The following is a 15,977-nucleotide window of genomic DNA, read 5'->3' on the forward strand; positions in this document are numbered from 1 at the left end:
TCGCGCTGCCCTTTGTTGATAGACTACAAACCTCATTTCAGCAACTTCTCTTCTCTCCTCCAAGAGAACCAAACTTTTTGCCATTGATTTTTCATTTGTTACTTCATTGAAATTCTTCACTCAAAATAAGTTGAGTTTCTTCTCGATGGGGAGTACAACCTCACACCCGTATGCCAAGGTAAAAGGAGTTTCACCTATGGTGGAGCGGGGCATGGTCATGTACGCCTAGAGTACATTCAACAACTCATCTACCCCATCTGCCCTTAAGATTTTCTAGCTTTGTCTTGAGGTTCTTTTTGATTATTTGGTTTGCTGCCTCAACTTGCCCATTAGCCTGGGGGTGTACTATTGCTGACAGTCCCCTCTCAATGCCTCTCTCAAAGTAATAGGAACTTAGCAAGTCCCCTCCAAATTGGGTTCTGTTATCAGTGATAATTTTGTAAGGCACCCCAAACCTACATATAAAGAAGTTGTTGATGAAAGATACAACTTGCTTAGCGGTGATGTGGACTAAGGCCTCCACTTCTACCCATTTGGTGTAATAATTTATTGCCACCATAGTATCTTTTGCCACGACCCTACCTATTGGTAAAGCCCCAATCAGATCGATTCCCCACATGGCAAACGGCCACAAACTAGTCATGCTTGTAAGTTTGATTGGAAGGCGCCTACTATAGTTGGCGTGTCTTTGACATTTATCACACTTTTTTGCAAACATCATTGCATTTCTCCAAAATAGGCAAGTCGTATCCTTGTTTCAATACTTTCCTCGACATCGAATAGCCTCCTACATGACTCTCGGATTCTCCTTTGTGTATAGAATCTCATCCATTAAAACATATCTAGCGGCTTTATATTGGATTCTCCAAGCCTCCTTCTTGTCCAAGGGAAACTTCCCTGGTTGGATGTACTCAACGTATGGTGTCATCCAAGAGGGTTCCTCACGTCCTACTAGCAACATTTGATTACTCGCAATGGTTGGCTGAGCTAAGAACTCCATTGGCACAGACTCTAGAATGTCAATCTTTTGGGTTGACACAAGCTTAGCCAGGGCATCGACGTTGACGTTACTTTCCCTTGGGATTTTCTCAACCGTGAAATGTTGTAGCTGTTCTAAATAGCTTTTAACTTTAGCTATGTATGCCACCATTTTTGGCCCTTTTACTTGGATTCTTCTCGTACTTAAGAAACTACCAATTGCGAGTCACTTAAAATCTGTAGTCGAGTAACTTTCAATTGCTTAGCGTATCTCAATTTAGCCAACATTGCTTCACATTCAACTTTGTTTTTTGAATCATTAAAGCCCAACCGTAATGCACAATGCATTTTGATTCCCCCATGAGATGTTATCACCACCCCATCCCCTGCTCCATTATAGTTCGAGGCCCCTTCTACATCCATCTCCCATGTGGCCTCTCTCTTTCTCTCTCCACTTTCTCCCAACTCTCCACTAGTCCAATGCCCTTAGTCCTCCCTATCTAGAAGATAGGTGAACTCCACCATGAAATTCGCCATCACTTGACCGTTGATTGATACTCGTGGGGTGTAAGTGATGTCGAATTGGCTTAGCTCTATCGACCATTTAAGTAAGTGCCTTGAGGTTTCGAGCTTGTGCAAGACTAGTCCTAAAGGATGGTTGGTCAACACCACGATTGCATGCATGTGAAAGTACGACTTCAGCTTTTGTGATGCCACAATGAGTGCGTAGGCCAAATTTTTTAATTTCTTGGTAGCAAGTTTCAATGTCCACAAAATGCTTACTAATGTAGTACACGGTTTGTTGTTGCTTTCCTTCTCCTCTTACTAAGGCGGTGCTCAGGGCGTGTTTGGAGACTGCCAAGTACATGTACAACTTCTCTTTAGGTGGATTTCCCAAGTCCTCCTTTGAACTTGTGAAAGCTTTCTCACATTCTTCATCCAAAATAAACTTCTTTTTTCCTTTGAGGGGTGTTGAAGAATGAGAGACACTTGTTAGTGGACTGCGGAATGAACCTGTTCAATGCAGCCACCCGCCTAGTCAAATATTGCACCTATTTCCTATTCTTAGGCGATTCCATATTTGTCAAAGCTTTGTTCTTCTTAGGGGTCACCTCTATGCCTCTCTCATTGACCATGAAGCCTAGGAATATTCCGGATGACACACCAAATGCACACTTCAAAAAATTCAACTTCATTCGATACTTGAGGAGAGTAGTGAACATCTCGTCTAAGTCTCTGATCAAATCTTCTACCTTTTTATTTTTACCAACATGTCATCGATGTAGACCTCCATGTTGCGACCAATTTGGTTGGTAAACATCTTGTTGACAAGTCTTTAGTACGTTGCCCCCGCATTTTTGAGACCAAAATCCATGACTCGATAGTGATACAAACCTCAATAAGTTATGAATGAGGTGTGATCCTCATCTGCAGGATTCATGGGTATTTTGTTGTACCTCAAGTATGCATCCATGAGCAAAGCAATTCATGCCCCGCTGTTGCGTCCACCAACTGATCTATACGCGGTAGCGAAAAGCTATCTTTTGGGCAAGCCTTATTCAAATGAGTGAAGTCAATGTACACTCTCCATTTCCTGTTGGGTTTGGGAACCAACACGGGGTATGACACCCAAACCGAGTAAAATGCTTCTTGAATAAACTTGATCATGTTAAGTCAGTCCACTTATCCTTTCAAGGCCGCGTACTTCTCAGAATTTAGAGCCCTTTGCTTTTGTTGTACCAGAGTTGCATTTTGGGTCTCTATGGAGATGGTGGCACATAACGGTTCGGTCTATTTCTTCCATGTCATCGTGCCCCCAAGCAAACACATCTACATTCTTCTCCAAAAATTTCATCAATCTCTTTTAAGGGCTTTGAGGAGCACTTTTCCAATATGGAGGACCTTGAAAAGGTTCTTTGAAATCATAATTTCCTTTAATTCTTCCACCAACTCTAATCACACTTCCTCGCAAAATTGTGGGTCTAATTCTGACGAGGTTGCCCCAATTTGGCTGAGTCCCCCATTAATCATCATCGTCATCGATTCTGAAGGCTTGGTGGTGATCCTAAGTGACATGTTGTAGCATTCTCTGGCTTCTTTTTTTTCTTCCTTCAAGGCGGCATTGCCTCTAGGAGTTGGAAATTTCATGGCTAGATGATATACTAAAGTGATTGCTTTGTACTGGTTGAGTGACAGTCTTCCTAATATGGTATTATAGGTTGTCGGGCAATCTACTACCAAGAAGGTGGCCATCACTGTGGAATGCCGAGGTCGTTCCCCAACAGTTAGGACTAACTCTATAGTCCCCAATGGTTGAATCAAGTCGATGTAAACCTGTATATCGGTGAGGTGCAGGGTTTTAGATCTTTCGGTCCTTGTCCCATCTTCTTGAGGGCTATGAAGTACATGATGTCTATTGAACTTCTAATTTCAACTAGAGTTAGGTGCACCCTTATGTTTGCCATCTGAACATGAGTACCATTGGATCATTGTGGGGGAAATGTAACCCCTCGCATATTCTTCCATAAAAGTGACTGAGTCATTTTCCCCTTTGAAGTTCTTTGGAGGTCTCTATTCCAAGCTCAAGACTTGGGCCTCTCGCCTTACCTCTCAAGTGTATTTATCTCTCCCCTTGCAGGTGTCCCCTCCTATGTCAGGCCTTCCTATAATGTCCTGATGTCTGTCAATACGTTTGGGGCTTCTTTGTGTACTTCTCGTCTCGCTTCAGACCCTTGCCCACTTGTGCCTTTGCTTCTTCCTGGAGGCCTATGAATGTTCACATCCTCATCTATTGCTCAAGGTCTATGACCATTTGCAATCCCCTCTCTGATGACAGGTGGTGGCAGATCCTGCCGAAATTGATCAACTAACTATCGTCGAGGCGAACCTCCACCTCTTGAAGATTATGTATGAGGAAACAACACTACTTTAGCCTATCATTCCCATAGACAGCGCCAAACTATTGACAGTAAGAACTCTTCAACAAACTTGTTTGCCAGAAAATCAAACTCTACTTTAAACTATGAATTAAGATGAAATATAAATTCAATTGGCTATCTCAAAGTAGAGAGAAAATATAAAACTTTTCATTACTCTCAATATGGTGATTACAAAAATGATTTTCTAACCCCCTCTCTCACTTGAGAATGGGGTACTTATAGGCTCTAATTGCTTGAGTTACATAGTGGTCCCAAAGAGACAAGTTGCTGCTTTCGAGCTGCAAACCGTAGGTACAGGAGGTGGTCTTCTGCCTCTTACTCTTATTTGGTGTCAGGTGATCCCAAATCGCTGAGGTGGTGGCTGCAGCGTACCCTTGGTCGGGTCCTCAGACCTTGCAAGCGCACTGCCTCCACTACTCGTATCTCCTTACTTTCAGAGCTGGCAGAAGGCGTGGTCATACGCTTTTTCCTTGCATGCCTTATCCTTAGATTCCTCCTCTAATGGAATTCTCTTAAACATGTATTCAAATATCATCCTTACTTCACCTTACACACACAACAACACATGCACGCTCGCGCGCACACACACACGCACACACTACACGTGGGCTCGCATACAAGGCCCCCATACGCTCTGAGCTCGCACACGAGCCCTGACACACACACACACACACACACTCACACTACCACAACTCGCATGTGAGCCCCTCTCTCATGCACACAACACTCAACACACATGCACACTACACACCACGGCTCGCATGCGAGCCCCCCATGCACCATGGGCTCGCATGCGAGCCTCCACACACACTCACACACACATGCATGACTCTTACCATGCACACACACCATGACTCGTATGTGAGCCCCTCACATCGCACTCCGCTCGCAACCTTCTTCCATGTCTTTCTCTATTCACGAGTCATCATAGGGTCAGTCCTTGTGATGTCTTGAATTAAGCCAAAAATTGTAAGCACTGATTTTTTGGGTTAACATGTACTATTGAATATGATTTAAGTTTATAATTTTATTATTGTATGATATTGAGTATGTTTTATATGTGTTATTATGAGTGATGATAATGTGATGTTTAATATGTTTAATTTTAATTTTTTTTATGTATATTTAAATTTGTAATGTTTGTATATGTATAATATATAAAAAAATATATACAAATATTTAATAATATTATATTTAAATTATAAAAATAATAATGTGTGGAATTCATAATTAAATCTCCACATAATAAACTAAATTTTATAAGTATAAATATTATTATATTATTAAAATAATGAAAAATATTTACGTGTATCTGATAATACACAATATATATATCGTGCATTATAGCATAGACGGTAAAATACTACAAAATTTTATGGCTCGTTGGAGTTATATGCACACTAAATTTATCTTTACAATTGCCTTTAGTATTTATATCTAGTAATGTAATTTGTGCGTGTCGTGCTGCCTCAACTTATATTTTTTCATTCTTTACAAAATACGGATTGTCACTACTACAATTTAGCCTTTTAGTGACACGATTTAGTGACACGCACAAAAGTGCGGGTCACTAAAGAGTTAGGAGTGATTTTTAGTGACATGCATAATTAGACTCTATATGTTCAGTGTTAGTCTTATATAATGTGTGTCACTAAAAATATAGAGAGTCACTAAAGAGTAAAACTCAAAATTTTCTAATTTTTATTTATTTGAAAAATGCTAGAATATAGTGACGCGCTAGGCACGATTGGATAAGTATATCTCGACCCACCTGGCGCGTCACTATATCATAATTATAAATTAAAAAAAAAACAAAAAAAAATACAGCTGTTATGTAATTGATAAATAAATAATAAATAAATAAAAAATAAAAAATAATTAATGGGTTCTCTCCCTTGAAACCCTATTATCATTATGCTAAAAAAGAGGTGCTAAAAAATACGCCTTTTCTCTTTCTTCCCCCATCTCATCGCTGCTCTTTCTTCTTCTTGCGCAGCTGGTGACCATTCAATGGTAATGGCTGATTTCTCTAAGTAAAGAGGCAATGGTGGTTTCTTATTCTCTTTGTTCATGCTTCGCAGCATATACCTTGGAGTTTCCATCATTTTCTCTATCGAATAAGTCCATTCGTTCCCCATCTCCCGAAACTCTATTCGACCGGTCGTCGTCTCCGATTCGTCTCTCCAGTGCAGGTAATCAGTCGCCGTCTATAGTTAATCAGTTGTCATCTCTCCATCTCGTCATTTATGCGTTTCTCGTCGATGACCGAAGAGCCGACCTAAGAAACCCATTTTTTTTTATAATATTTTGATTTTTCTTTTCTGGGATTGTATATTATTCTGGGGTTTTTTTTTTTAGGTCTTTACAATTGCATTTTAATAGAGTGGTCTTGAGTTCAAACTTCCCAATCAAAGGTGGAATTTTATTTGTGTGATACATATTTTCGCTTTGGCAAGAGAATGCTAGGGCCAAGGCAGGAGCTTGTTTGTTGTATATTATGTTTGTAAATTCTTTAATTTTGCTAATTTGTTGTATATTATGTTTGTAAATTCTTTAATGTTGCTGGTAAATCATTTGCACTATGTTTATTTTTGTAATTTTAAATAGTGTAATTTGGATCTTGTGTAAGTTCTGAATTTGTCTTTAATTAATTTTGATTTAAGTTTTTAATTTGTTTTATTTACTGTACTTTGATTTTCTAATATTTATCGATTGTGTTGTACATTAAATTAATATTTAATAATTAAATTAAAAAATAAAGTAAATTTTAAGAAATTCAAAAAAAAAGAAGTTTATTTTTATTAAAAAATAAAATTAAAAAAATAAAAAATAGAATATTCCTTTTAAATTTTAATTATTTTCTTTTAAAAAAAAATTACATGATATAGTGACACTCTTTATGGGTTGCTATTATTTTTAGAGTTTAACATTTAATAACTCTAAAAGGCTATAGTGACGCGAATGGAGAGATTTTAAAATGATTTACTGACTCTACTGAAGTGTCACTATATACTACTTTTCCAGTCACCCACATTAGTGACACGCAGTGAAGTGTCACTAAAGCATTTTAGAGTCTCTCAACATGTGTCACTAAAACCCATTTTTGTAGTAGTGTGTGTTGGGCAGTGCCATAAATAAATATAGTTTGTTTCGTGTTGTGCCAATAATTTTTAAGGGTAGACCCGACAAGGCCCATAGACTTGATATTTTTCGTGTTGGTCTCAGATTCCTCCTCGTATCTATATTTAATAATGTAAATTTGTGCCTATCATAATATTTTTTAATAATTTTGATTATAGACCTATAATATTCAGTTATATATATAAGTTGGCTGCTAAATCCTTCCAAGTATCATTTTAATTGGACATTACTCTTAAAATTTAAATTTTGGTAGTAGAAAATAATCATGATCATATGCTACAAATTATTTTTGGGTTTTGTGCCCTAAATAAAACCTATTTAAATATAATCAGATTTACTTATTAATAAATATCAGAAATAACATTTTATGTTGCATGGTTAACATGATTTATTTCATGATTATATACATATAATGTATAAATTCTATTTAAGTCCAGAACATATGAATTTGTTAATAATTATAGTGTTGTCAGCACAGTGGAATATAATCTTAATTATATGTTCGAAAGTTTATTCCCTGATTTGTCAGTTCACTGGATTTAGACTGGCATGATATAATCAGCGATAGGTATATTCTTACACCTTGGATAAGTGTTATGTCCTCTCCAGGGCATTGGCAAAGTTTACCAGTATCGGATGTATGGAGTATACATCGGAAGGGACCGATATTGAACTTTGATTAGATATGTTAAAATTTACCGTAATATCTATTCAATTCAATATCACCCGTTGATCCTAGATCAAATGATCTTAATCCTGATATGGTTAGGTTCGATCTCAAGAGTATTATATGTTCTTTGATTTGTTAGTTAAGCCTACTTTTGGGTCAGGGTGATACGTACATTTTGGGAACATGATAGTATAATTGAGTGGGAGCGCTAACATAAATATGGAGTTTATAACTTCTATAGGAATTTAGAAGTGAAACGATGATATCCTTCGAGCTTGGCTAAACAGAGATAAATGGTTGAGATTGTTGGAAGTTATTTTACCAGGAACTTAAATCTACTCACAAGTATGTTGATTTAACAACCTAAATATGAACTTCTAAAACGATGGAAAATTAAACACATAAAAGTATCAGAAATCTTACATTGGGTGCAGCAGAATATATGTCTCCTCCCACTCAGATCTCTAACCCTTGATTCCTTTCTGTAGCAGAGTATAATCAAGATCTGAGCCCGATAGTCCTTCTTTATTGTTTCTGAATTCTACACAGCCTTCCTCACTATGATTGAGGTATTACTTGATGTGTGTGGGCACTACTCTAAGACTTATAGATTTCGAAACAGTGAAGGAATAGAGAGACATCATTAGTTATCCGTTGTTATAATCCTAATGTGATCACTGATCCTCTATATGGATGATTTACACTGTAAAGGGACTAAATTACCGTAACACCCTGCAATGTATTTTATCCTTAAAACACTTAACCCTGTATAAATGATATTTCAACTAAGTGAAATGAGTACTCAATCATTTATCTCGTTTGGTTAAGCTCGAAGGAAATCACCCTTTGCTTACTATTCGCCAGATAGAAGATATAGATTCCATATTTATGTTAGCGCTCCCACTCAATCGTACTACCGTGTTCCCAAAATGTATGTATTGCCCTGACCAAAAATTAGGCTTAACTAACAAATCAAAGAACACGAATAACACTCTTGAGATTTAGCCTAACCATATCAGGATTTCGATCATGTGATCTAGGATCAACTTATGACATTGAATTGAATAGATATTTACGGTAAGTTTCATAAATCTATTTCAAAGTTCAATATCGGTCCATTCCAATGCATACTCCATGCATCCAACCTGAGCTTTACTTTAACCTATGTTCTGGAAAGAACATAACATTTCTCCAAATGCAAGTAAACTCTGTTGTAGATTGTCATATCAGTAAAACCCAGTGTTCTGATAAATCTAGGAATACTTTATTCACATAGTCATGTTTACTTTCCACTGTGTTGACAACACAATAAACATGATCAAGTATGTGAAAGGGGTTTGAATGAATTTATAAATCAAATAGACAAACAATTGATTAATTGAACCAAAACATACACAAATGAATGAAAAAAAATACTTCTGTTACTTTATTGATATTGAATAATCGGGATTACATTGAAATAGAGTTTTATTTAGGGCATAAATCCCAACAAACTCCCACTTGCACTAATATAAAACAAATCAGTACATTTCAATTAATCCTAAATTCTGACGGTGCTTTTTGTTAACTCAAACTTTTCGATCTCGTTGTTTTGATGATTAACAAATATTTGATTATTATTTGTTACTAATGATTTATTGATTTTGTAGCAAATTTAAAGAGAAAATAAATATTTTGGTATTTTTACCAAACTTTTGAAAGCAACACTAAATGGATTCAACAAGCATATCAAGAGCAAAAGATTCATCAAGGGATCAACAACTCAAGACCCTATTCAAAAGAGGTCTTCAAAAGCCCAAAGTCAAAAAGTCAAACCGAAAGTCAAAGTCAAAGTCAAAGTCAAGGTCAACTCTCGAGAAAAGTCAACTTGGGATCAAAAACATGCAAATCAAGCTAGGAGTCTCATCTACATCAAGACTACTCAAAATTAAATGGTATAAATCTACTTTAGTCTTGTTAAAGTGATTTGCATAGCACACTAAGTTTTTATAAATTTGAATTTTGGCCCATTCACTAACTTGTGCAACAAGTTTTCTCACACGATAGTTCAAAAATTTTTTTGATTGAATTTCTAAATTACATTTTGTTTAACTAAGAGAATAAAGTTGGAATTTCTGAAATCGGATAATCGAGTAAGAAGTTATGCGCGTTTAAGTCCCGAAAAATGGCACTTTTGCCTCTGGTCAGTCATCCGGAATTCTGGATGGCAACCGGAATTCCGGTTGTAATCAATCCGGAATTCCGGTTCCCATCCGGACTTCCGATTCATGGCTGACCTCACCTCGGGAAACGTGCTAACGGCTATAAACGGCTAGTTTTTTATCAAACACTATATAAACTTGATTTTTCTTTCAAAAAACAAGTTGGTTGAGCATTTATTACATATATCTAACCTATCTAAGTGAGATTAAGGAGCTTCTAAGTTTGAAATCCAAACCAACACTTTTCACACACTTTGAGCCAAAATTTGATTTTATTCATCTTAAGTGTGCTTGCTTTTCACTCTAGGTTTCCATTGTATCATCATATTTCTAGAGTGATTTTAGCTTGTATATCAAACACATTTCCATATTGTGATTGAGGTGAGGTTGGCACCGTTTTTGTAAACAACCCGGTAATAGTGAGATTGGCACTTCAACAATCCGAGAAAGAGGTTAATAGTCCTCGGGGGTGCGAAACTATTGTAAGAGGTTTGGAAATACCTTGGTGAAAATTTCCCGGTTGTAAGGGTTAGTCAAGCCCGTTAACTTGGCTCGATATTGGAACTCAAAGCTAGGTCCATAGCTTTGAAGACCAAGGACGTAGGTGGCATAGTTCTACCGAACCTTGTAAAAATCGAGAGTTTGCATTTTCTAATCCTTAAACTCTTTACTTTACAAGTTTAATTATTTGTCTTAATATATTGCTTGCCATACTACTTGCTTTTACTTGATTAATTGGCTAATTGCATATCTTTGTGTTAAAAGTTTTAATTTTCCGAAATTAGTTTAAATTTCCAATTCACCCCCCTTCTTGGAAACATATCTTGGGCTAACAATTGGTATCAGAGCAAGGGCTCAAATTATTTGATTAGATTTCACAATCTAGAGCATGGCGTTTCCAAGTAATTCACAAAATAACATGTTAGAAGGTTTTAGCACAAATAGAGCACCATACTTCAATGGAGTAGATTTTCCTTATTGGAAAATTAGAATGGAAACTTACCTTCAATCTATTGACTATGATTTGTGGCATATTGTGTCTAGTGGTCCTTATGTTGCTAAACATGTCATAAATGGTGTTGAGGTAATTAAGACTTATGAAGCATATGATGAAAATGATAAGAAATTGCTTTCTAAAAATGCTAAAGCTAAATATGCTCTTATATGTGGTTTGGATAGAGACCTTTTTAAAAATATTGAACAAGCCTCTACCGCTTATGATATGTGGAAAATGCTTGAAGTTACTCATCAAGGAACTAGTGCTATGAAGGAAACTAAAATTCAAATTTATTCCACTCAATATGAGAACTTTAAGATGAAATCGGATGAAACCATTGCTAATATGTATACTCGCTTCACTACAATTACTAATGGTTTGAACTCTCTTGGCAAGGTACTTACTCAAAAGGATATGGTGACCAAGATTTTGAGAAGTCTCACCAAGGCTTATCAAGGAAAGGTGGTTGCCATTCAAGAAGCCAAGGATCTCTCAACACTTCCCTTGGAAGAACTAATTGGCTCACTCATGAACCATGAAATTTTCATGAGTGCTCAAGAAGAAGAGGAAGTTGAGAAGAAAAAGAAGACTATTGCATTCAAGTCTTCCTCCTCCCATGCCATTAGTGAAGAAGATGAGGAAAGCTTGTGTAGTGACATGGAGGACTTGGCACTCTTCTCTAAGAAATACAAAAAGTTCATGAAATTCAAAAAGAACTTTGGGAAGAAGCCACAAAGAGGGAGTGACTCAAAAGAAAGAAAAAGCAAAGATGATCCACCAATTTGCTTTGAATGCAAGAAGTCCGGACATATGAAGATGGATTGTCCAATGAGAAAGAAGAACAAATACAAAGGAAGGGCAATGTTGGCGGATTGGCTCAATAGTGACGAAGAGGACTCCGAAGAAGAAGGAAAGAATGAAGTGGCAAACATGTGCATGATGGCACTTGATGATGGGGTAAGCATTTCTAACCAAAATGATTGTGATAGCGAAAATGATGATGATAACTTAGATATGTCATATGATGATGTGTCTAATTCATTTAAGGAACTATTTGATGATTTTGGTAAATTGCTTGTTAAAAACCAAACCCTTAGAGAGAAGACCAACATGCTTTTAAAAGAAATTGAGATTTTGAAAATAAATGAAAAAGAACTTATAGTTAAATCTCAATGTGCTACATGTGCTTCACATAAGAAAGAAATTGTTGAATTGAAAGCCCATGTGAGAAGCCTAAAAAATGACATATATACCTTCACTAGAGGTAAGGAAGGCTATGATCTCATGGTGGGAAACCAATCATGTGGTTTTTCAAAAAATGGTATTGGTTATGATCCTAGTAAGAAACAAAAATTTTTGAGAAACTTTTTTGTGAAATCATCTAGTCTACCTCACTTTACATGCACATATTGTAATCGAGATGGTCATACTATTTCCTATTGTCATGTAAAGAAATTTGCATATCTAGGCAAGACTAAATGGGTACCAAAGGGTTCTAGAACTAACATGAATGGACCCAAAGTTATATGTGTACCAAAAGCCAACAAATGAACTTGTTCTTGTAGGAATCAACAAGAAAGAGCCAAAGCTTATGGTTCTTGGATAGTGGATGTTCAAAGCATATGACCGGTGATCCATCAAGATTTTCAAGCTTTAAAAGCAAGGAAAGTGGCTTTGTCACTTTTGGAGATAATTCAAAAGGAAAAATCTTGGGCATTGGTGATATCGGTAACATATACTCTCCATGTATTAAAAATGTGCTTCTTGTTGATAATCTTAAACATAACTTGCTTAGTATTAGTCAATTATGTGATATAGGCTTTCGTGTTGTGTTTGAATCCTCAAAATGCTCCATTGAAAATGTTTCAACCAATGAAGTTATTTTCCTTGGAGTAAGGAAGGATAATGTGTATGTTATTGATGTTGATTCTTTTGATAGTAAAAATAAATGTTTAACCGTTATGAATGATAATTCTTGGTTGTGGCATAGAAGATTAGGACATGCTAGTATGGATTCTATTTCAAAATTGGTTAGAATAGATCTTGTTATTGGTTTTCCATCTATTCCGTTTGTTAAAGATAAACTTTGTGATGCATGCCAATTTGGAAAACAAATTAAAACATCTTTTCATTCCAAGAAAGAGATTTCAACTACTAGACCTTTGCAATTGCTTCATATTGATTTATTTGGTCCTTCTAGAATTGCTAGTCTTGGTGGTAAATACTATGCATTTGTAATTGTTGATGATTTTTCAAGATTTACTTGGGTTATTTTCTTGACTCTTAAAAGTGATGTTTTGGAAAACTTTGTCGAATTTTGTAAAAGTGTGCAAAATGAAAAAGGATATTCTATTACCTTTGTTAGGAGTGACCATGGTGGTGAGTTTGACAATGATGCCTTAGAATTGTTTTGTGATGAACATGGTTTTAACCATAACTTTTCGGCACCAAGAACTCTACAACAAAATGGAGTTGTCGAAAGGAAGAATAGAACAATTCAAGAAATGGCTAGGTCAATGCTAAATGAAATTTCATTACCAAAATATTTTTGGGCCGAGGCCGTCAATACTTCTTGTTATATTTTGAATCGTGTTTTCATTAGACCTAACATGAATAAAACCCCTTATGAGCTTTGGAAAGGAAGAAAACCCAACATTGGCTATTTTAAAGTTTTTGGATGCAAATGTTACATTTTAAACACCAAGGACAACCTTGGAAAATTTGATGCGAAATCCGATGTTGGAATTTTTATAGGGTATTCAACACATACTAAAGCTTATAGAATTTATAACAAAAGAACTAATGTTGTTGAAGAATCTATTCATGTTGCTTTTGATAAGACTAACCCGCCTACAAGCAAAAGTTTAGATGATGATGTTGTAGGTTTGGGAGATGAGGTTCAAAATCTCGAAATTGGAGAGACTTCCAATGCTCCTTCACAAACTCCCAAAGAGGAACCACCCGTGGAAAAGGTAAATGAAAGCCAAGGTATGAACTCTAACCTTCCACATGAGTGGAAATTCAAAAGTGCTCATCCTATAGACCAAATTCTAGGTGATCCTTCTCAAGGTGTCACTACTAGAAACTCCCTTAGAAACTTGTGTAATTTCATTGCTTTTATTTCTCAAATTGAACCAAAGAATTTTAAAGAGGCTGAAGTTGATGAATTTTGGCTTCTAGCTATGCAAGAAGAAATAAATCAATTTATAAGAAATAATGTTTGGGAGTTAGTTCCAAGACCGTCACATCAATCGGTGATTGGAACAAAATGGGTCTATAGAAATAAGGTAGATGAGCATGGGGTCATTGTGCGTAACAAGGCTAGATTAGTGGCCCGAGGTTACAATCAAGAAGAAGGAATTGATTATGAGGAAACCTTTGCCCCAGTAGCAAGACTTGAGTCCATTAGAATGTTGTTAGCTTTTGCATGCCACAAGAATTTTATCTTGTACCAAATGGATGTAAAAAGCGCATTCTTAAATGGGTACATTATGGAAGAGGTTTATGTCTCTCAACCACCCGGTTTTCAAAATCATAAATACCCTAACCATGTTTACAAATTGAAAAAGGCTTTATATGGTTTAAAGCAAGCTCCTAGAGCTTGGTATGAAAGATTAAGTACTTTTCTTATTTCAAATGGTTTTTCAATGGGTAAAGCGGATAATACACTTTTTATAAAAAGAAAATCTAAAGACATTATTATAGTACAAATTTATGTTGATGATATTATTTTTGGTGCTACTAATGATGCTCTTTGTGAAGAATTTTCTAAGTGTATGCATAGTGAGTTTGAGATGAGCATGATGGGAGAACTCAACTTTTTTCTTGGACTTCAAATCAAGCAACAAAAGGATGGCATATTCATAGGTCAAACTAAGTACATTAAGGATCTTCTTCAAAAGTTTGACTTGGCAAATGCAAAGTCCATGAATACACCCATGAGCACATCCATAAAGATGGAAAAAGATGAAAGCGGTAAGAATGTAGACATCACCAAGTATCGAGGTATGATTGGCTCTTTATTATATTTAACCGCTAGTAGACCGGATATTTTGTTTAGTGTTGGTCTTTGTGCTAGGTACCAATCTTGTCCTAAAGAATCCCACTTGAGTGTCGTTAAGAGAATATTTAGATACTTGATAGGCACAATGAATCTAGGACTTTGGTACCCCAAGAACTCAAACTTTGAAATTGTTAGCTACTCGGATGCCAACTTTGCCGGTTGTAAGACGGATAGAAAAAGTACTAGTGGAACTTGTCACTTTCTAGGAAATTCCTTAGTGTCATGGTTTAGCAAGAAACAAAACTCGGTAGCTCTATCCACAACCGAAGCCGAATATATAGCCGCGGGTAGTTGTTGTGCACAAATACTTTGGATGAAACAAACTCTTAAAGATTTTGATATTGATTTTGAATGTACACCCATAAAGTGTGATAACACTAGTGCCATTAACCTCTCTAAGAATCCAATATTGCATTCTAGAGCCAAGCATATTGACATAAGGCACCACTTCCTTAGAGATCATATCCAAAGAGGTGATATTATGCTAGACTTTGTAAGCACCGAATTCCAATTAGCGGATATATTCACCAAGCCTCTTAGTGATGAGAGATTTAGTTTCATTAGAAGAGAGCTAGGCATGACCAACTTAAATGAAATATAAGGTTTGTTAGCTATAAAAATTTCATATCTCTTTACTTACTTATTTATGCATAATTGTTCCAAATATGATATTTATGAGATTTATATGCATAGATGAGAAAATTTATTGATACTTGACCTATATGAACTATACTTGTTGAAAAACTCAAAATTATAGGTCAAAATGCGGATTTTTGGTGAACTTTGGACTTGTTTTTAAACAAGTGAACATGTGAATTTTTGCATATTTGATTTTCTTATGTGTCTATATGCTTGAATATGTGAAATAGAGTGTATTTAGTATGCCTATAGGTTTATCTTGATTGAAATATGCATGAAACAAATTTTTGGTACCTCACTTGTTGAATTTTTAGATTTTTAGGCCTAAAAGAGTGTTTTTCGCCAAACT

At 36.0% G+C, this 15,977-nt stretch overlaps 1 protein-coding gene across 1 annotated transcript; it reads right to left on the bottom strand.

The window, feature by feature from the left end:
* Positions 1-244: 244 nt before the first annotated feature.
* On the bottom strand, positions 245-643 carry LOC115720232 (uncharacterized). The gene has a single exon (XM_030649389.2). It carries the CDS (start codon positions 641-643, stop codon positions 245-247), a length of 399 nt encoding a protein of 132 aa, XP_030505249.2.
* Between the last annotated feature and the right edge of the window lie 15,334 nt (positions 644-15,977).

The sequence above is a fragment of the Cannabis sativa genome, chromosome 2, assembly GCF_029168945.1.
Source record: "Cannabis sativa cultivar Pink pepper isolate KNU-18-1 chromosome 2, ASM2916894v1, whole genome shotgun sequence".
Classification (NCBI taxonomy): domain Eukaryota; kingdom Viridiplantae; phylum Streptophyta; class Magnoliopsida; order Rosales; family Cannabaceae; genus Cannabis; species Cannabis sativa.